General features: G+C 42.5%; 1 protein-coding gene across 5 annotated transcripts in view; it reads right to left on the bottom strand.

Annotated features, from left to right (window-relative positions):
- The window catches only part of Dab1 (DAB adaptor protein 1), an 853,780-nt gene that overhangs the window by 126,711 nt on the left and 703,530 nt on the right, over window positions 1–23,539 (bottom strand). For all 5 annotated transcript variants that reach the window (XM_029476417.1, XM_029476418.1, XM_029476419.1 and 2 more), the window contains 2 exons: window positions 10,635–10,774; window positions 2,726–2,824 (listed from right to left, as the gene is read on the bottom strand). In XM_029476417.1, the coding sequence (XP_029332277.1) occupies window positions 2,726–2,824; window positions 10,635–10,774 (239 nt within the window). The remainder of the gene's footprint in view (window positions 1–2,725; window positions 2,825–10,634; window positions 10,775–23,539) is intronic.

Here is a 23,539-nt window from a genome sequence, read left to right as displayed (position 1 = left end):
GGCTTAGAGGTAGAGGAGATGATTTTCCATAGACAGTTCCAAACTGTCCCCTTGCTCTGCATTCAATTTCCTGTGGGAATTCAAATAAAGGCTATGGTCTAAGGTTTAGGAGGTCCCTCTACTGCTATCTTCTGGTCTTTGGGTTCCTTTGTGTCTTCCCCATGTGACCCTGTGTGGTGAGCTATGCTTCCTCTCCAGGACTTGTCAATGGATTCTCTTTGCTTGTTCGCTTCTTCTGGAGCCTCTCCTGACCATAGAAGGTGCATCTGACTGACTTGTTCATAAAAAAACAAAAACAAGCGAGCAAATCGGTAAAATTAGGACTGTCACTAAACCTAAGATATAACAGGCGTTTCAGCCATGCAAACACTGGCCAAAATGCACTGGCTCTAATTACCCATTTTTCCAAAAGCCGTGCCCAGCTTTCTGTCCTTGTCATCTTCATCTGTAAAACAGAGATGGTGGTGCCACCTAGCTCTTGGATAGTTAGGATGTTTATGTAACCTGGTACTTATGAAGCATCAGGATGCCTGGAACACAACATGGCTAGGGTTGGGTACAATCTGAACCTTTGTATCCTTCAAGGTTCAGGTGTTGAAGATTTGGTCTTTAAGGTGGCAATGTCAGAAATGGTGTGTGCTTCTAAGGGGAAGGACCTCCTGGGCAATCCTTTTGCCCTTAGAAGGGGCTGTGGAACCCCTGTGGCCTGCTGTCTCCCTGTTTCCAAGTGTTATCTCTTGCCCTCATTCATGCTTACACTGCTGGGACAATAGACACTATAGGGTCCTCACCACAGCCAAGCTAATGCCAAAGCTATGACTTTAAGGTTCAATCAATGTAGCGAAGTAAGCCTCTATTCTTTAAAAAGCCAGCTTGTCTCCAGTGTTTTACTACAGAATCTGAAAATAGCAGTTACTATTATTGCATGGTTGTAAGGATGAAACTGAATAATGCATGTAAAATGACTAACATAATTAGTATGTAGGAGGCACTGGATAAGTGCATACTTTTATTACTAGTTATTATATTTATTGTGCTAAAATATATATTACAAAATTTATATGAACTCTTTTAAAGTATATAGCCAGAATATAGGCATTAAGGACACATACATTTAAAAGATTTATATTTTAGTCTCTGAGTGTATGTGTGTGTGTGTATGTATGTGTGTGTATATATATATATATGTATATATGTGTATATATATGTATATATATACACACATACATACACACACACACATACACACACACACACGCACACATATATATATATAATGCATATGCAAGATGGTATCAGATCCCTGGGAGCTGAAGTTGTGAAGTTGCAGGCACCATTTGAGACATGGGTGCTGCAACCTGAACTCTGGTCTCTGTAAGAGCAGTATTTACTGCTGAACCATCTTTGTACCCCCAAATCATACATTGTGCCCCTTTCAATAATCACTCTCACCTACTTTCTAAATCACTGACCATGACCCCATGCCATTGAAAACCAGCTCCCATCTCCATTCTCCCTAAGCCTTGGCAGTCACTGGTATACCTCACAGTCTAGGATTTTGAATGTTTTAGGTTCCTCATTCAGTGTCGCTTTGTGCCTAGCGTGACCCATTCAGCATCTTCCTTTCGAAGTCCATCCAGATTGCAGCACTTGCCAGACATCCCTGGCATGTTCAGGCTCCCTAGCATTCCACATTTTATTCATCCAATGGCTATTTGGGCCACCCCTATTCTCTGGTGGTTGTAACTATGTTCATGACCAAAATCTCTTCTATGTCGCTTTATTTAGAAGTAATTTTCCTGAAGTATGCTTCTTCAACAAAACACATTCCTTACTTCTAGCTTATCATCTTCTTATCCTTGTGTTACTAGTCAGAACAAGCAAGAGGTAATAATAACAACATGATTGAGGTCAAATAATATGGCTGGTTGGAGTATTGCTTATAAATTGCCTGAGGTGTTATCTTGGCAAAGTTCAAAGGGAGTTACGTATATGGAGGTGTTTTATATGCTGTGAAACACTGAGTGAATACAAGGAAACCGACATTCTGGCTCTCTTGGGCATGGGACCACAGAATGCTTATCTGTTTTTTTTTTTCTAACCCTCAATGACCAAGACCAACAGTGTTGCACAGTGTTGTAGGAGTTCTTGGCTTGAGCCTGGTAGTTCAGTGCAGTCATGAGCTTGATGAAAACACAAACCTCTTTATCTGGTGGATTCAACAAACATGGTAGTTTGCCCTGACTGATTAGAGAGTGATAGCTTGTTTATTTATTTATTTTTAGATTAAGAACTCTATTTATTCCTTTGATAACAGCAATTGCAAAGTGTGACGGTTTACACTGGAGAGTCTGGGGCTTAGCCTAACATATTCCCAAAGCCAACATATGTCTCCCCAAGTGCATATCACTGAAGATACCAATGCACACAAGAATCTAATGCAAGCTGTCACATGACTAACACTCTTCAGAGCTCATCAATCTCCCATTAGATTACGGGGACAGCGTGACACTTAGACCACAATTACTGTGTAAGAAGCACGGAGCAGTAATGCCGTGGCCAAGTCAGGCAAGAGCCTTGATGGATGATCACAGTTGATCAAGTTTGTCAGTTGCTTTATGTGTTTTTATGCTTGTTTGATATTCCTGCCCGCAGAAAAGAGGCTTTTAGGGGCACATCTGTCAATGGATTCAATTTCGCATTGCCACGTGACGCTTTCGCTTACCCCTGTCTTCTCATCAAAGATTTTGATTCCTCCAAAGGAGATGGTTAAAAAGATTTTCTGTTTGTGTTCTCCCTTGGAACGTGCGCCAGCAACAACACCCTGTTGGAAGGAAGAACATGGCTTTTACTTTAGTGTTTTCATTTGAAAATTCTCTCCAGGCCAAAAGCATGTCAGACACCATCAGCTAGAGCCACCAATCACACACATCCTTCCTTTGCCCTCCTGCGGGAGTCTACATCATATCCTCACGTTTTATGTTTTAGGATAATACTGGTCTTCGCTGTTCTACCATGGAATAAATACACGCCTGGCCATCCACTATAGGTAATGCCTTCTTTGCGCTGCAATACTTGACTCAGAGTTGGGTCGACTACCTGAGATGGAAATAATAAGACCCTCATATTAATTTATGTGTTGGATTTTTATATTGAATGTGGATTTAATCTTTTAAATAAAGGCAAGTCACTCACAATAGTCTCAAATAAAGATTACGGTTTTATACTTCTGGAAATATTTTTGTATGAATGAAATTTTTGATATTAGAAAGAAGCAAGAATACATTAGACCTCCCCCCCCCCCACATCTTACCTCCTTTTTCCCCTCTCCTTCTTGGCAAAACATGATCATAATATTTATGTCTGGCATTTGAAATAGTTACTCAAAGACATTTATATTCTTTCTCCATTATTCTTCCCCGGTTATTCTTGTACTTCAAGGTGAAACACATAGTGAATGCATTCCATTTGTGAAATAATCTATTTCCCACCTGCCCAGACACTTTATAAACCCAAGAAGGTAAACCCCACAGAAGCTAGCAATGCTACTTTGCTTTTTGGTCTAGCACTAAAGCTGATGATACCATCCCCAACTGGTACTGGGAGCAGGTGGTCAAGAGATAATTGTGAAATGAGTCTGTCCTATCAACTCTATGGCTTATGGGGCTCATGTTAAGAGAAAAACCATCTACTTTTAAAAGTTAGACCTTGCAGTAGCAGTTACAGGTGATCATAGTCGAGGACACACGAGGTAACGCAACTGCAGAGATGTCTAGTGATGTGTAGGCTGTGGTTTCCTCAGCATTGGGTGCCACAAGATCTCTAGTCTTACATCACTGTTAAAGATTAAGCTCAGGTCGCAGCAGCAGTTGCACTGGGCTTCAGGCATAGACAAATCTGAAGTAATATGGACTTCACAGTTCTAAGAGGTACTGTGTATGGATTTCAGAACATTAAGCTCCCAGAAATCCTTCAGGGAATAACTGGTATAAGACCAGTCAGGACATCAAGAGGTACAAGAGGGGCCCTGTATATGAAACTGTATGATTATCTTTACTTTCGGTGTTGGAAATCATCTCCACCTCACAATATTTGATTGTGTACCTGATTCTGGACAAAGGACTTCATCATAGTTCTATTTCCACAAGTATCAGTTCTGTTTCTCACAGGTGAGAGAACTAAAGATTTATGTAAACTACCTAGCTTAATTCCCATCACACAGAAGACATGCAGTCAATTTAATTTCGTCTGGTAACGAATGGACATCCAGTTCCTTCTTAGATGGGTAATATTAGCAGGAAATTCACACTCTCAAAAGTTACCCTCAAGGACATCTTACAGACATGCAGAATTGCCAGAATAGGAAAAATCCTTTAAATGAGTTGATTAAAGGCTTACTATTGCTGATGAGAAAACCAATGCTAGGGAAGCTGGCGGGGAGTCCTGAGTTAGTTAGCAGAGAGAATGGTTATGAAGCTGAGACCATAACTCAGCCCTTCAAAGCTCTGGTGCGTGAGAGATCTTATTCTGTACATCAGATCTTTCTTGCAGGTAAAATCTCCCTCCTCCTCCATGTTCTCCATCCATCCCCATGACTGCTGCACAGTAGCCTCCACTGATAATTTCCCTGTAAATGGTCACATAGTGACTCCCTTCAAAAGTGCAATGTGTTGTTGCTTCCCCCCTCACCCCTGCTATGGGTATTTATGGTTTCTATGAGTTCTATGAGTCAATGGTTTCTAGATTCTTCCTCTGCTGCTTGCATTTGAGTTCACTGTGAAGACTTTTAAGTAGCAAGGAGAAATGATGAACATGTGTCTTCTGTCTAATCAGAGTAATCCCTACTTCTGTTCAGCGCTACCCTGCCTGACTCTCTTAGCCACTGAAGACATGCTTCAGGCCAACTGCATCTGTTTCATCTCCCTGATGCTCCTATCTTCAAGGAACTTACAGCATTTAATGTGTCACATCAGATAGTGATCTGACTTTGCTGGATGCAGGGATATTTAATTGTGTATGGGACTCTTAAATTTGTTCCCTGGACCCAGTGACTGGAATGGAGTTTGGTATAAACCATACATTTAAAGAGAAGTGAGATTCTTTCGCTTATTTGAGAAAAAAAAAATCAGAGGACAAGTCAGATACTAGGCCTAGGAAAATAAGACTTGGCACTCATTCTTTCTGGTTGATTTGTATAAAACAACATACACTTTTATCTTTCCATACTGGACTTTAACGTTAATTATCCAGCTAAAATTTAGAATAGTTTCTGGCTATGGTCCAAAATGTATTCCTCCAACTCTGCATGTTTAAACTTAATCCCCTTTGTGAGCATGTTTAAAGATGAAGCCTCTGGAAAATGATGAAGTCACAAGAGCAAAGACCTCCTACATGGCTGTGCCTGCACAGATGGTTTGCTGTCCTCTATCGTTTTTCACAGAACTTAGCTGTCCACCTGGCAGTACTTAGCAAGTACCATCTTGGAGCAGAAAGACTGGACAATCATCCGACACTGGTCTTTTGACACCCTGATCCTGAACTTTCTAGCTTCCACCACTGTGTGTGGAAACACATTTCTGTTCTCTATAAATTACATAACCCTGATTTTTTGCCTCATCAGCACAAATGGACTAAGATCATCCCTCATAAAGGAAAATATGTTAGGACTGAGCCAGAGGGAACCCCTCTTTCTTCCTCCTAGGGGAGGACATCACAGGACAGGGGGCAAATGTTACACCTACAGTCAGCAAGGGTGGCCTTAATATTTACCTTCACAATAGAGTCCCTGACTCACAGAAATTACTGCAACATCAAAAAGCAATACAGTTTAGCATATGGTGCTAACTAGAAACCAAGGCCATCTTTGCTTACTGGTACCATGAGGTTCTTATGCCCTAATGGAATATGACCATTCCACTAGGCCAGGAAGAGCCAGGGGCTGTGTTTCTGAGTACCTGTGCCTGCTCATGGAGAATGGAGAGAAGGGCCGTCCATATGGTGCTATCTTTGGGGAAATTAAAAAGTACAATAATAAAAAGTACAATAATATCAAGGATGTTTCGTTTGTGGGCTGCTGCTGGGTCAGGTCCTGGGAACTTTCAGTTAGTACAGGGACACTTGCCATCCTAGCATGCCACAGGGAATCATGATTTCCCTCAAGATTATTTATTGAGCTGTGTAGGAAGAGCCATGAGAAAGAGAGGAGAGCTCTGGTTAGGGGTCAGGATGCTGCACGTGTAGGAACTGATCAGGACACTGGGTCTAGGACTCACAATTGGAACCCTAGGACCTGGGGACCTACCGTTTTCTTTAGTACTTCTTATAAATGCCTTCTTATTTGTCATATAATTTGCACATCAAAATCACGGGCAATAAGAATTATCTGTTTCATTTTGCAGTTGAGGAAGCACAAGTCTAGTGATCAAGTGGCCTCTTTAAATCCAAAGGAGCCAACATTGATAAACCACAGACCTATAACCCTGGCCACGGCCCTTCTGGTCCTGACAGGACCTGAAACTATTAACTATTCTCTCTCTAAGAACCTCTTCTATGATATGGACCTTAGAAATGGCCTTGCATTCAAGCTGCAAATATGTTCACAAGTTTCTGGCAGTAGCTAGGTAGAAAGTAGTTTGGTAGTCGGCTACCAAACTCAATCTGAAGGAGAACCATGGAGTGGGGATGGCCACGTTTATTATTTCCAAGTGTGCTGAGAAACTTAGATGGATTCTATACACATTACCACCAATAGGCTATGCCAAAAATACTCAGCACACAACAGCCATCAGTGCTACTAAAACGAATGTCCGTGTTAGACAGCAACAGTGTGGATTAGCCAAAACACAGATTCCTGAGAGAGTCATGGGCAGGTAGGGTCTGAATGGAAGCCTGTAGAATCAGTGAAAAGGAAAGTCCTCTAAAGCAAAGTGAGTGGGCTGTCCAGCTCAGGGGGTGTTTTGCCAGTTAGCTTTGATGGTATACATACAACGGATTTGAGAATATTCAAATATTATATCACATGAACATGAGACTGTGCAAGGCTGTGGTGACAGGAAGCACATGTACAAACACAACAGGCCACCGGCACAAACACTGAGACTTGAGTCTATTGTTACCAAAAGCTTCATCGCCATCCTCAGTCCTGCTAGTTACAGGAGATTGTTCATCATAAATTCAATTTTATCCTAGTTACTGAGGGAATGAAATATCTTTTTCCATCATGTTTCATGCCCTGGATAAAGTGTATGCACCCAGCAGACTGTCTGCTCTGATGTCATCTGTTTCTTCGCCAGGCTTCCAGTTGGATTCTGCTATATATATATAAGGGATATACTAGAGGTCAGAGAGTTGACAGAGGGAGACACCAGGATAATTTCTTTGCTTCCTTACCAACCATGGTCTATAGTACTGGCTGTTGTCTGATGGGGGTGGGAGGGTAGAGATTATTTTGCTCCTCTTGGACTCTAGTTAATACATGGTGTTAGGGGAAATTGTACCTGATACTAGATCCTACATATCCCACCACGTCTGCTCTCCTAACCTTGCCTGACATTTCCTACCCTATTCTTTTCAGGGTTGATTCTACATCTCACAGGACCCTGACTGGCATACACTTGTAGTCCTATACTCTGTTCTTCAGGCTCTATCTCTGGGACTCATCCCACCTATGGTTTCAGTCATCACTCTTCTACCCAAGGTTTCTGAAAGTTGACTTTTCTAAAAGTCAGTGAGATATGGCTAGTACCTAAGAGGTAGAAGAATAAAACCAAACTGAGAAAGGATAAATTAAACTCCAACATAAAATATGATACAACTGAGTGTTAAACTACTATTTGTTAAATGCTGGCATTCTGGAGATCCAGTTCTGAGTTCTGGGAAAGACTGTGAAAGAAATACTTTAATGTTTCGGGACCTAGATTTTATAGTTACAGACAAACCAATCTCTAACTTGTAATATCAAAAGCTGCTGTATGTGAAGGTGCCCTGTTGACTCTAAGTTGAAATACTGCAATAGACGGTCAGTAGATATGTCTGTCAGTAGACAGTGGGCCCCTCAGATGCACACAAAGAAACTGTCTGGAACCTCTGCAATGCAGGAAGAAATTCTCTAATGGACGCTACATCAACTTCAGAGTCTAGCAAAGGGAATCCATTTTTTCCCCCAGTTCTCTTCTGGTCTAATAGGAGAAATTGGGCCCTTTTTCAAGGCTAAAAGGAATTTTGTACGTCTCTGTCTCTTTCCTGGGCAGGTGGCCAAATGCAGAATCGATCATTTATGTTTCTGTGCTTCTTACAGAAAAACTACTGGGAGCTGAAATGTCAACATTCTTCTCCGCAAGTTGCAAATAATGAAACACAATCATCTGGAAACCAAGAAGCCCTCAATGTGTTCAACTGCGTTTGACAGGAGAGTGGGATAGCAGGACAGACTTTCCGGGCCTTGGGACCTCATGATTATAAGGGATGACAGATGGAATGTTTCACTACAGGACACATACACACACACACACACACACAGAGGCACTTATAGCTAGTCCTGGCTCAGCTACCATGGCCAAGTGTTAACTCCTAGGAGTAGAAGAAACTGCCGCCTCATACCCACTTAGATATGGGTCCTTCTACAAATGCAGCTGGCCAATAAGGTTCTCAGCAGTTGGTACCTGATGAGCAGCTTCTCCTAGATACTGGTTAAAGGGGATGCAAAACTCTTCTCTCCTCCATAGACTGGTGAAGAATCAAGTCTATGCACTAGTCAAGGACTTTTGCTCTCTTTTAATGAAACTTTGCAGAAGCAAATCTCCATTGATTTGCCAGTTGGGGTGGTGGGAGTGGCTCTCTTACCACACAGGAGGCTCAGTATCTCTGAGGCTCTGTAGGCAGCCTGTCCTGGCAGAGGGGCTGTGTTCTGATTTCATGTGTATAGGAGCAGAATCTGGGCGCTACTTGGGCTGGGCGTCAGGCAACAGTGGAGAGAACAGAAGATTCTCCTACAAGCCAAGCACCACAGCCTATGTTGTTCAAGCATCTGCCTAGGGTCCTGTTTCCTGGTCAAGTCCCCTAGGCCAGCATTCATCAGTTACAGAGGAGCGGCCGTGGGAATCTTCGTGCCTGACTGCCTCATCTATTCATCATTCAGGTTGGAATTTAGAAGAGAAAGAGGGCTCATTATTGAGCTGCCCTGAAATCTCATAACATGGATTCATTATCTGGAAAAAAAAATCACTAACCTCTTTCCAAGGTGAAAGTGTTAAGTCATGATTATATTGTTGCCAATGCCCTTTTCTAATATACCTAAAGTTAAGGATGCATTGATTAAAACAACATTTGTCCATATAGCATTTTAAATAGCAAAAACAAGGATGTAAAACATAGAAACTTGAGTAGACTTAAAAATCCAGCTTTTAACAGCCATGGCACTGGGAGACTATATCCGACAGTCATGTTAAAGTCTTAAGAGACATGTATAGCACCAACAAAAAAAATAAAAGTTGTTACTTATTAAGCAAGTAAGAAAAAGGTGGTACAGACAGCAATTTACAAAATTCTGCCACTTAAAATACTTTTAGGCACTTTGCCAAGAGGTAGCCAGTTTTCTCTTTTCCTATACTTAAAAATAGTCCACTGACCTAACAGTGTCCGAGAGAAAGAGAGAGCGAGAGAAAGAATGTATATATGTGTGTGTGTATACACACACTGTGTGTGCATGCGTGTGTGTATGTATGTGAGCTCAAACAAATCAGGCTACAAAACTATATAAACCATAATCCATTTTTATTATAAAATGTGTATTGTTTATATTGCTGAAGCAAAACAATTGAAGATTAAACACAAAAATGTCAACTCTCATTTTTGTGGGATTTTGGATGATTTTAGTTTTATTCCTTATATTTCCAAAGTTTATAATGAGAATTTTCTGTTGAGAAAAATAAGTTTTATATATGTTAGATGCTTGAAACAGGGCTTTGTTAGATCATTTGCTTTTCTAATATTTTATACCACATTTTTAAAAAAATTAAGAGGATATGAGAAATCAAGATCTGGTGGGCTGGGAATTCTTTCTCTGATTGAAAAAAGAGTGTGCTCTCTGTTTATGGTTTTTTTTTTTTCTAACTTATTCCTCTGCTTTTTTTTTTCCAGGAAAAGCCATCTTTGTAGTCCAGCTGCATATGAAAGCGAGGCCTCCTTCCTTTGTTGTGAAACATTGGAATACATCTTAGCAATTACAAGAAAGAATGCCATCTGCTTTGCCCCTTCACATCGGTCACTAGAGGGCAAGTTACATAAACATTTTTAAGAAGTAACAAAAATAGCAAAAACTTCAAAATGTATGAAGGACTATAGAATTTGATCATTTGTGGCTTTATTTTTGCAGGAGTTTTACAAGGAAGTTAACCTAGAAAAAACTATGGTCCACTCAAAACAGCATGAACAAGGCCTGGTTAAATCTCTCCCTAGTAAGTGTCCAGGCAATGTTTCTAAGCCACTGGCGTTTCTTCCCAGTGAATATATATGGTGATGCTTCCAGGAGCCAAATCACTCAAGCAGTGAGGTTATCTGCCATGGAGCTGGTGAGCAGTTCCTTCCCTCGCCCGTGTTAAACCAAAGCTAATCATAAAGAAGGGCTTGCACGGCACCTTGAGCTTCATCATGGAATCTTGACATAACTTGTCTCCCCGAGCTGCGGACACTTCATCAATCCCAATCAGCTTGGCTTTGTACCGGACCCCTTCGCCTTTAAACCTCTTTATCAAAGTGGCTTCGCTGCGATCCTGACCTGAAAACGAAGAAAAATGGATTCAGAAACAAGCACGCTGAAGCCCTGTTGGCTTTCAGAACTTACCATCCAGCGATCTATTCCCAGCCGACACCTACATGCCTGCAAAGTCAAATCCAAAGAAACAAAATGCCACTTCGAGATGGCAACTCTGCCTCTACCCATTTAAACATGGAGATTACTTTTGCCTGAGCATCAACCTTTTGGACAGAAAAGGAAAACGTACAGAGAATCAACCCCAGCAAAGCAAGAGACAACATCAGATAACATGGGTAACATATCTAATTTGCTTTTGATACACGATAGGCACTGAACCAACAGTTATCACTAGGAGTTCAAGTTCAAATGTCTTGCTAGGGATAGCATCAGCACTGAGTTTCCAGTATTTATAACTCTTAATGATGCTTTGGCTAAGGTCCAAGACCTTCCTTACACCCAATTCCATGAACTGTCTCATAGTAAAAGTCCAGAATAATTTCTTTCCATCAAGTAATGACACTGAACAATTATTTTAAAAAATGGCTTTATGATATTGCTTCTGGTAACACAGATATGCAGGGAAATAGCTTGCCATTGTATTCAGTATTGACTACCTGTATCTTGCAAGAGGCTCTCGTACTCATTATTAATATGTTATTTTGCTGCCTACATCAATCAGAAGTTCAAGAATATCCACATTAAGAAAGGGACATACAGATGTTTATTATAAACTTTCTAACCATTCATCAAAAGCCAAACCATTTCCATATCCCAAAGGAGGATGGACATAAACTCCAGTAGCTTGTTCACAGAGTCAGAAATCTAGATCCCAGACCTACCACTCTAGCAACCCGGGGTCTCCCAGGACTCTGACACTTATCAGTGGCTCTAGCTCCTGACTCTTTCCCTCTCGTGACTTCCCTCGTCATCATAAACCTTGAAGTGAGGACGTCAGGGATAAGTCAGCCCATTCTCCTCCTTCTATAATATGAGGTTGACAATGTTCTGTAGAAGAAAACAATAGCTGATCATAGCACAGTTCCTTTCTACTTAGGAAGCCTGACTTTCATTCCTTGCCTTTTCACATCCGTCCAGTAGAGATCATCTCCTTTGAGCGAAAAACAATTACTTGTTGCCAACAAATGAAGAGACAATCTATGACCCTAGAAGCCCAAGGGGCTAGGATGTTTGTTTGTTTCTGTGACTGAAAATAAAAATGTACTGTACACTGTGGCAGGTGTGTAAAAAGGTAGCCATTGTGCATCAAGGAAACACCATTTCTCTCTATGGAGCCTTACACAGTGCCAACAGTCATTTAAAGGAGATAGTGTGAGTGAAGCTCGTGCACACGTTCACAGTAATCTCCCTGCAAACAGGAGCCATCTCTCTGTGATCAGACCAATAAATGCAGCCCTTGGAGATACCATGCTGTGGTGAAGGGGTGGCTATGGGGACACGTGTGAACCTGTAGTTCCTAACTCCCAATAGTCATTTATTACTGAATTCTCTGACTCCTAGTCTACCAATAGCTTTGATACAAGAGTCCTTAAAGCAAATGATGCAAAGGCACACATCATATAATATAATGTCTATATAATATAAGCATTGAATGCCAGACTTCTACAAGAAGAAATGGCAGAGGGTGGTGGCCATCAAGCCCACCCACACTCACTTAGCAACTAGGGCGCAGGTTTGCTCAATACCAAAGCCTGGGTTTGGGTCAACACGCACTGTTTTCCAAGCCTGTTCTTTTAACAGCTATGATTAATTGTTTTTCATCTATCCAACTTCCCTTTGAATCCCCAATTTTACCTCGTACCAGAACTCACCTGGCCCAAGTCCACTGTTCCTAAACATAAACACACAGGCAGAAAGGGAAGGAAAAAAAAAAAAACACTCCGTTGAGACATAGAGGAAATTTGAAAATAGAATGAAGTAGTTTCCAGAAAACTAGTCCTGTCTAAAACCTGCCCTTCCGTCAGATACAAAGAGCTTGAAGAAACATGGGTCAGACACAGCCCGCTGCTGAGAAGAGATTCACATGAGGAGGCAGAGTCAGGGCAGGTGGAAAGGGCAGAGATTAATAAGAAAATATTAGGCCATTTAGAGGAAAGTAAGAAGCCTAATTTAGATCCGGACCCAGGGCCGAAGCTAATTTGTATGAAGGGCACTTATGCAGTAGAAAATCCAGTTTCTCATTAAACGTTCCACCATTAAAAGGGTGATTCTTCATAAGCACATCTTGAGCAAGGTCTCAGTTATATTATTTAAAAAATAAATAACAGAGATCAGAGCCCTAAGTGTGTGATCTCACTAGAGTACATGCAGCGGGTAGAGAGGGCGGGGCACCCGGCAGCCTCGCACAGTCCATCTCTACTAAAAGCAAACAGTGAAGCCAGGGTTCGGGACAGGCTAAGCAGATGTCACTCGTTTAAGCAAAGTCCTACAATGCTTCTCCATCTATTACCCAGCATTTACTGTGTCCCTTCTTCCACCGGGAGTTTTACATCATGCGATCTCTCCACTAGTTTTTTGCCTGCTCTTTGAATTATGCTGTGTCATAAGCACGAAGTCACAGAAGACCACAGCAGTACAACAGATTCTGCTACTTTCAAGTACCAGCTGTAAAAATACAACATTTGCGTCTTATAGAAGCCACCCATGGAAAGTACACAAGTCAGTGGAGTTAGGACTCACAGAATGTACAGTTATCACTTCTGGGGACACTTTAGGAAGTGACATCTCATTGTAGGAGCTGGGTCACTGCGGGCAGGCCTTGAGGCTGTTTAGCTGAGCCCTTCCTTTTGTTTACCCTCTGCTTTTTGAGGTAGACTCGGTATGACCAGGCAGACTTTGCCTCCTGACACCATGCGTTTCCTCCATGTGGCTGCTTCTCCCCTGCTTTAACGGACTGTGTACCTCTGCACCAGTAAGCAAAAACCAAACCCTTTCTTGTTTAAGTTGCCTTGGTCAGAGATTTGTTCTTTAAATCACAGAAACAAGAAAGTAACTAATACAGAACAAGTGGTACTGAGAAATTGCTGTAGTAAACCTGACCCCATGATTCTAAGGACTTTGGAACTATTTGATGGCTTGTGAATGGATGGATGAGTTTGATATGTGGGACTCAAAAAGTCTAACGCTTCTTAATGGGCCGTGCTGAGAGGACATGAAGAGTGAGAATCCTATTCTTGAGCACTCAGAGGAAAACCAGAATTACCAGAGCTTGGGGTTGGGTCATTCCTCTGATATTTGGTCTAAGAATCTGGCTTTGATCCACCTGTGTTCCAAGAACCTGAGTGGTATTGAATTTCAAGAAAATGGGCTCATTTGCTATTTATTGATTTTTTTTATTGCTTATTGTATGTTCTAAGATATTTAGAAGTGCCTACTATGTGTTTCAAGATGTTTATGAGTGCTTACTGTGTGCTCCAAGATGTGCAGAGATATGGCAAATGCTCAGTCTGTTGACAACACTCTAGGTTGCATCCTAGTGGATAGATTTTTGTCCAATCTATTGATCAAACATCAGCAGATTTTTCAGCCTTTGCCATTCTAGTCTTAGGGAGAATCTCCATAAAACCAGCATCAGGAGATCCTAAGTGACTCCCATGAGGAAAGGGTATGCACCAGTACAGAAGCACAGAAGACAGAGCTCATTAGCTGCCAGTCATCAACAAAAGCAAGTGGTGAGAGGGCAACCCTAAAATCAAACTATAACACCTTGTGATTCTCCACCCATGGCCTCAAAAGAGAACTTTCCAGTTTGGACCTTTTAAAGTTGATGATAACTTTTTAAACATTTACAAAATGTGAAGAAAAAAAAATACTTGAAGATTACTAATATTATTTTAAAAACAGATCCCATTAAGTTGGAACTATGACTCAGGTTCATCTGTAGCTGCCTGGGCACCCATGCCCGGGAGATGGAGAGTGTACATGGGAGGCAGGCTCACTACTGTATTAACATTAGAAGATACTGTATTAACATGAGAAGATCACAGCCAATGTGCTAACTGAGAGGCTTAAAGCCTTCTGCTCTGCTCTGATGGACCTGCTTTGGTTTCCTGAGCAAGAGGAATTAACATCACCATAAGTAGGAGGTGCTGTGGGAGGGGTTTTAAGCCAATTCTCCAAGTTATGTGACACCGAAGTTTTCAGTATCTCCTTGATTTGAATTCCAAAGGATGAAGATACTGGGTTTACATAGGATCGCACTCTTTCATGGAAATGAAGTCCCTGAAAGGAAAGCAATACCTGTCTGGAAGTCGGAGGCTGTGGATTCAGCATGCTCTCTCTCAGCACGCCTTCACATAAGAGATCACATAGCATCCTGCATTTCACTGATACAGAGCTTCATTCTTGCTGCATCTGATGGGTGTTTCTAGAGAGAAGATGGTCTTCCCAAGCATCTCTGAATGCCAATTACCCACGATGATATTAATGATTAATATCTGGGGTCTTGCCCAGAGCTTGAACTATATGATAAGTGTTGAGCATGTCACTTACAGTCACAGAAAAACCAGTGTCATTAAACTTTAGGCAGAGAGGGAGAAACTCAGAGCGTTTATGATGCCTACATTGATAGATCTAGAGAAACACTAGTGCCAAAAAAATAAACCCAGGTATTCCTAAATCCATTGAACTTGGACTTCCCCAGGGTATTTCATACATTTCTACAAGGAAAATAGTTTTGAACTTATAACTCAAAAAACTGGACTATTTCTTCATAAATGGTGTACATACACTCTTGGCAATTATTCATTTACTTCATCTCTTACTTTCTCTTAAACCTATCGTATAAAGCTAAACATAAATAGATGTCTCATATTCCTCCTGTGTGCCCGAGTATTATCTGCTTACCCAGGGGACTATTTGCATCTCACAATTTCCTTGCAGACAGTTCTGCCTGAGAAATAACAACTTGAGAAGTCCTCAGGGAGCAGCTGCAAACTGACAACGCTAACAAGATGTGTGTATTTCCAGCACACTTCTCTGCTGACTTTTGCAGAGTGTTGTGGGGAGCCCAGAGGCTACTGTCTTTAATCCACTGTGGGGTAGGGGTGTGTGTGGACATTATGGGAGAGCACCCGAAGGCTTACAGGAATGGCAGTGGCTGTACTTCCCTGTTGCCAGGTCTCAGGAAGGCCATATATCTAGAGATAACCTCAAGCTGAACTATCGGAGGATTTCTGGTGCTTAGGTTAGAGCCAGCATTCCTCAGGAATAGGCTCCCCTCTGCCAATGAGAGTCATTGGCTTACTTCTGGCATAAGAGACATTTGGCTACCTGTTGTTGCATATCAAAGCCTATGCAGACCTTCACGCTCCTTCAGTCCTTACTTAAAAGTGCCTGATATATAACTTAAAGCCCGTGCTAGCCCCTTTCCTTCTCTCAGATACTTCTTTTTGCTATTCTCTCCCCCCTCTCTTCCTCCCTCCCTCTCCTTCCCGTCCTCCATCATTCCCTCCCTCATTATCCTCTTTCTCTTTTCTTGTTGTTATTCTCCATTCTCTCACAGACATCCCTGGCCATGTCTAGTCTGTTTTCTTTCCTCTCTGTTCTGGACTCCTCCAGATATCCCTGGCTATACTTTTCCGTTTACTCATAATTAAAAAATCTTCTCCTTACCACACCCTGGAGCAGCCGTGTGTGTGTGTGTGTGTGTATGTGTGTGTGTGTTCTGTGCCTCATCACATGCATACATCCCCTTAAGCCAGGCCACATTGCCCCAAATGGATTACTTCCCTATATTAGCCACCTCCACACACTCCAGATGCCTGAAAACTCCACTGTCTCCTTTGCACTTGCCATGGGCTCTTTCCTTTCACTATATCACACCTTTCCGAATCTTTGCTCCCACACCTTATACATCAATCAGAAGCCCCCATGTCCGATGCCCTTGCCATGTTTTATCCCATTGACATGACTTGTCTCCTTAACACACATTACAGACTCAGATCGAGTCCTGTTATGATGCTTCTATTCAAAGCATGTCTCCCTTCTTACCCCTACCTCTTCACTAACTAAAGCTAACCTCCTTGACACTGGACACTTCCTACAAGTTGCTCTCTAAACTGCATTCTTGCTCAATTTATCAGCCTAGTTAGGACTATATTCAGCTTTTCCTCACCCCCAACCCCAAATTATTGGTCCAGGGACCTTCATTCAGATCAAGTCACTAAGATGCAAACTTTAATGGCCTGCCCCTAGAGGATCACATGCTGAAGGATGGTCCCCACTTGATGGCGGTGTTGAGACCTATAGGATATAGGCTCCAGTAGCAGAGACTTATTCCAGTTGGGGATGCCCTTAACCAGATTATTACTCCATAGCTACATAAAGTAAAGAAGAGGTTTCTACAGAAATACAATGATGGATCACCTCACCATATACCCAAAAGCACCAGGGCAGAACAACAGACCAAAACATTACAACCATAAGCCAAAAGAAGCCTTTCTTCTTTAGAAGCTGATTACGTTGATGTTTCATTACTGACAGAAAGCTAACACACTGTGCTCAGTTCTGTACCTAAGGTTCTTTGGGTCCAGAAATCATTCCTGTCTCTCCATTCTTCCACCCTCTCCCTCTAACGCCCCAGGCCCTGAGTCCTCTGCTCCAGAGTTATTCAGTAGATGATGAAGCTAGAGCATGGCTTCAGCGTTCCTATGCACGTTTGCAGTAGATTAATCTCATTTGCACTAATCTGCTTAACAGCTCTTGTCCTTATTAGGCCATGAACTCCAATCAAGGCAGAGGCTCTGTTGGGTCAGCTGACCACTGAATTCCTGGTGCCCCGCATGTTCTTAATAGGCTTGCATACTTTTTCACTTTATCCATTTTCAGCATCTGTTTTGGCACTCGTGGAGTTTCGCTTTGTTTTCCTAGCCTTCTTCTCTATGCTTGAGCTCCATGGAAACAAGGATTGATTCAGCTGTTCCTGGTGTGGCAAATGGTACAGCATTAGAGCCACGGGGCCTCAGGTCTCCTGAATGGCTGAATGGGCGAACTGGTGCCTTTGTTCTACAGTAGCCAGTCAGTGTGCTCCAGGAGTCAGGAACACCGAGGGAAAGCCTCAAAGAAGTCAGGAAAAACCCCTCCCATACACACCCTACTTTACCCAACCTTGTGATTCACCTAGTCTCCAACAAATAAAAGTGTTAGTGTGACAAAGTAAGTTCCACACTTATAATTGTCTTATTGTTGGCTTTGCTTTATGCCTTTAGGCAGGAATGACTGTACACCATCGTACCCTACTCAACCCTCTAGACTGGAAGTGCATTCTTTCCTGAATTTAAATCAGGCTCATTTCTTAGGCATGGAGCCAACAGCCCAGTTTGAACAGGCCTCAGAGGCCATTGGAAGTTCATTGTTCTGGAGCAGGAGGCACTGTCAATATTGAGGTCTGACACTCAAAGTTGCTCTGCAGACACTTCAGTATAAACAAACACCTCCAGGAGTCAGGTTCCAGGAAGGGAGGTGATTAGCACATCTATTAACACAAGGGAATTGGCCACAGAGTCTACTGGAGACAGGCATGGCCTCCTACTCCAGGTTGATTGCTAAAGACTGCTAATGGCCAAATAAAAGATATTTCACACTCAAGATTATTGTTTCTGTAGCTCCTACATTGCCTCAGAATATATGATGAGTGGCTGCACCAACCTACACTAAGTCGAGTCCTCTTTTTTTCCTAGTGTGGTCTGTGCAGTTGTGAATGCTTTTTATTTTTTTCTCCTACTTACAGTATTCCTCAGTCTAAATCAGGCCAATGTCAGCATACTCCAGGTGACTATTCATTTCTGTGTTCTGGACTCATAACCCTTATAGAGGTATCATGCAGCTCAGAATGGCTCAGTGAAATAGGGTAGACTCTGTGGTTTCAGCAGCAGAAATTCCTTTCTCACAAGTCAGGTGCTAGGAAGACCCAAATGAAGGTGTGGGAGGTTGGTGCTCTTCCAGCCTTGCAGATGGGCACTATCACATGTTGTGTTCCCAAGACCTACTCATGGTCTTGTCTGTCTCTTTCTAATGGAGCTCCATGAGCCATGTGCAGTACAGAATATGGTGAAGATGAAGAAGAGAAGAAGGAAGCAGGAGGGTAAGTGTCAGAACATTCTAGGTCTCTCTTTTCTTAAGTGGGTGCTAAGTCTATCCTGGGGAATCTTCCCCTCTGACTTCACCTACCTAATGTGCCACCTCTAAATGCCATGTCCCTGGGAGCTAGGGAATCTGCCTTATGAATCACACTTAGTTACAGAGTGACTGGAATCAGGGAGAAGAAGTATAAATGCAGATGACACCTGAATGTGTTTTGTTCTATAAGGTGCCTTTGCATTAGCCTTGAAGGCGAGGACTATTACACACTCCGGAAGGGAACTGAAGCATCAGGAGACAAGGTCACTGTGTAAGAGCAGACTGTCAATGCTACAGAAAGGCACACTGTTGATCCTTTGTAGGAGGAAGGCATTACAACTAACCTGTAGTATAATACCTACTGTGTGCATTTGGGATAATTAGTTAACACAACATTATCAGATTTTCCATCTGAAAGGGATATGGTTATCTTCACTTCTTAAACCTTTGACATGTTATGATGTTCTTAGCGCTCTGCTTGGCACATGGTGACCCTTCTGGAAATATTTATGGCCTTGCTTCAGTAATGTATTTCATATCAAGCGTCAGGAGAAAAGAAGTTTCCATACTGAAGTCACACTGTCTCAGAATTAGTGGTCCCAACTGCCTGCGAATTTTCTAGTTCACAGGGATGAGAGTACAAGTAGGGACTGAATGTTCTAGCCTGGAGTCAATACGGAGATTACCTTCTAAATTATTAGCAAGAACAATGTCCCCATCCTTTGGTACCTCTCTCTGACTCGCAGGCTAGATGATAGGGACATTTCAAAGGGTTTCCCAGCTTGCCCAGAATCAGGCTGTCTGTTCCTTGCAAGAGCCCTACTGTCTAGTAGGTTTTCTGATTTGAGAGCAGATTTGGGGGGAACTTCAAGGGTCAAACACAGAGATTACCGATTCTTCTAAGATTTCTACTGTGTTATTACCCAGGTGTTGATCTGTAACAGACATATAACTCTGTACACTAGTCATGTGGGAGAGAAGGCTGAGTTTGTGTAATTGACTAGCTGGGTAGCAAGCGGGATAGAGGAAACACACATAGGGGGCTGTTAAAATGGGTTTTTATGAGCCCAGTTGCTGTCATAATCGCTAAAAGGTAAACTAATTAAAAAGCTAAAATAATAATATTCAGCCTATGACTCATGCACAGTCTCTAAAGAAAAGTCTTGGCAATTCTGAAATGGTGGCACCACATGACACTTTCTGACTGGCAGTCAGCTCCCAGGCCTCACTCCCTCATTTGGAGTCCCCAAGAATCTGTACAAATGATAACCGATGCCTTTGGTGGCATTGCATTAAGGGATAGTTCTTTCATTCTGAGACTCCTCTTTGCATTCATTTCCCCGACAAAATCTTACTACCTTGGGGGCCTTGGGGATGGCTCACCTGCCCACCGAGTTTCATCTCCAAAAACCACCTTTCCATAAAGGTGAAGGGAAAATTGTCCTCTGGCCACCATCTGCATGCAGTGCCACTGGCAGATCCTCACACATGACAAATAGCACAAACAGGTACATACAGTAAAAAATAATGGTTAAAATCTGGACGGGGGCGGGGGGTGTGTGAAGCATTACTAGTTTGCTTGTTCTTAATTCCGGGCCTGTTTACACTTGAAATTTTTTTAATCTATTGTATAAAATACACGGTAATATTGAGAACCTCTAAAAAGTAATAGGTAATATTCTTTGGCCATGCCCTCTCACTTTAACTAAACCTTAAAACAACTGTCTGAAGTGACATGTAGATTTCTGTGCAGAAAGGGGCTCAGGAGCCAGGTCTGGAAACAGCATCTCTTCAAATGCAGTTTTTGTGTTTCTCTGAAGAAAGATGAAGCAATTCTATGTTTGGACAGTGTAAGCACCTGGGTAAGGAGTCAGGCTGGCAATCGCCATCCCACCACCAAGTGGACCAGAAGGCCTTTGAGGGCAGCCATATTCTTCTCCTGTGCCCCCTGTGAGGTATTAGTCTCCAGCACACCCTGGACGTTCAGTGAATATTTGCTTGAAAAATGTATTTGCTAAGGGAAACTGCTTCAACTTACTTCCCAGAGTTTTCAAATACCGCCTCTCCCCAACACAGGTGCATAACAGTTTATAATCTTGCAAATCCAAGTTTAGGTTTTAGTCACAGTGTCTGAAATCTCAACTTTTGTCGCTCAGATGTGCTGGCCCCATAGCTCAGGAATTTTGTCAGGCAAGAAGGTGGTAGAAGAAAAAATATAAAAATGGCATTCACTTCCTCAGGTATAAATTAGAGAAAGAATGAGACAGAAAAAAAAGGAAAACCTCTTAGTGAGTACAGCTATAACTCTTCATTGTACAGGCCTTCCGCCGTCCTTGTATGAAAGCTGGGGCACAGAATATATCCTGTAATGTGGGCCAACAGCTGACGATGCAGGCAGCAACCCTGCAGCTTTATAGTTCACACACTCGCTCACTGAGAGCCGGATGATGCACAACTGCTCACTGCCAAGTTGTTTTGTTTTTAATCACTGGGCTTGTGTCTTTCCCCTGGTTACCAAGAGACTGAGAAGATAAAAACTAGTGTGAGTTGCTATAAGTATGATAACAGCATTATATCATAAGGATAAGGTATGAACCTAGGTATGTAATACAGGCCTCTAAAGGCTACCTCGCTGCAAGGCTCAAGCTGGGCTTGAAGCAACATCTAAGCTCTCTACCATCAGACTTTTATTCCTAACAACCACATAAAATGCTATAAACGAGATTCTCAGAGTTAAAGACTATCCTAAGACCACGGAGCCAGCAGGAAAAGCAAAAGTGTGGGTACTGAAGAAATGGCAGTGATCAAAGACATCATAAAGGAAGGAGATTTGAAATCTGCAACTGGGAAAGACAAAACCACAGAATGTAGAAAGCTGGGTCAGAACCCACAGCGGTTGTGTCTACTTATTGTGTGTCCATTTTATAATTGGAAGGGCTCTTGTGTGCTTGTGAGGCTGCTGGAGAAGACAAGGCAAAATGATGTATGCTCAACCTAAAAGTAGGGATGGAGAGATGCCTTAAAGGGCTTGCTATGCAAGCCTGAGGGTGTGAATTCTATTACTGGCACCCATGGGACAGAGCTGAGTGTGGAAGCACAGGTTGTAGGCAGAGATGGGTGATGCACTGGGCAGCCAGTCTAATCTAATTGGTCACATGAAAAACCTTGTCTTATAAAACAGGGTGGATGACACACTCGGGGAATAAGATCTGGAGTTCACCTCCAGACACATCTACACACACACACACACACACACACACACACACACACACGAATGCGCGCATGTGCATACCCAACAAGAAAATCATCTCTAAAGTGGAAAGAGATGGGGTGGGGTGAGAGGAATGGAAAGAACCCAATCTAGGAGGAAACTGGCTCTCAGCTGGGCCGGCCATCCCACAGCCCTCCAGCCAGGAGAGTCATCTCCTCTCTGCAAATGGGGAAAAGTCTATCCCTGCAGAATCTGTAAGGAATACACACATCTCCATGTACAGAGAACCAACAAAACAGCTAGCCAGTCTTTGTTCACAGTATTTCCACTCCCTCTCCTAGGAACTATAGAATGAATACCCAAGCTACACCCTAGGACTACACTCTTGACCTGGGGAAGTACTCTTTCTCTGGAAGGATCTGTTGAGTTGCTTTCAGGGAATTGCCCTAGGTCAGAAAGAGCCACCTCTATCCAAATCCATGCCCTGCCCCCACAGGTTTGACTCCTCCCCCTTCTAGCTGCCTCTAATCAGCTGGCTGAGGTCAGGCAGGCAGAAAGGCCTAGAATTCATGTCTCAATGTGTGGCATCTTTGCAGACTAGGTCAGGGCTCCTCTGATGGACAGGCTGGAACTGCATCTTAGTTGCTTCCTCCCTCTGACTGTCTGCACCACCCGTCCTCCTCCATCACCACTTATTATCCGGACACCTGGGCACTCCTCCACAAGCTTCCACCAGCAGATTTCTTAGAGCACCATTAAAGGTGGGTCAAAACCCAGTGAATTTAAAGGAGTTGTTTGAGATAGAGAGGGTCTGAAAGACTGAGCAGCCAGAAGGTCTCCACAACAATTAGGGAGGAGGGCTTGGAGGCAGGGTGGGGGTGGGGAGAATTCAGATCCTCCAAAGTAAAATAGTGTGATTCTGAATCTCACATAGCCAAGAAAAATTCTGAGCCAATAGTTCATCTCCGAATGTGGATCTGAGGCACCAGTCAGCGCCACCCCCCCACCCCCCAGTAGCCGGGTCACATCTGTAAGGGTGAGAACAGTAGTACCAATCTAAGATGACCTTGTTGCCACCACCAGTGAGTGAGCAATACAGCTGCGGCTCACAATTCACTACTCCTCCTTTTGGGAAATGTATGTGACCAGAGATATCAGCCACCAGCAACGCCCTAGGGGCAGGACACAGGGTGAATAACAACCACAGGAAGACAAAACAAAACAAACAAACAAAAAAGCCAAAACAAAAACATAAACCAAAACAAACAAAAACCCAAAACCACCCCCTCAAAAAAACAAAACAAAACAAAACAATGTTAAAATCAAAACCAAACCAAACAACAAAAACCACCCAAACCCAGATGTTTCCTTTTAACTTTTGCAATTTCTACTCCTTAAAATAAATGCTTCTTAATAAGCTTCTAATTATAAAGTAAAAT

This window comes from Mus caroli, chromosome 4 (genome assembly GCF_900094665.2).
Source record: "Mus caroli chromosome 4, CAROLI_EIJ_v1.1, whole genome shotgun sequence".
NCBI classification, from domain to species: domain Eukaryota; kingdom Metazoa; phylum Chordata; class Mammalia; order Rodentia; family Muridae; genus Mus; species Mus caroli.
The sequence above is the reverse complement of the archived record's forward strand: the minus strand, read 5'-3'. Positions and strand labels throughout refer to the sequence as shown.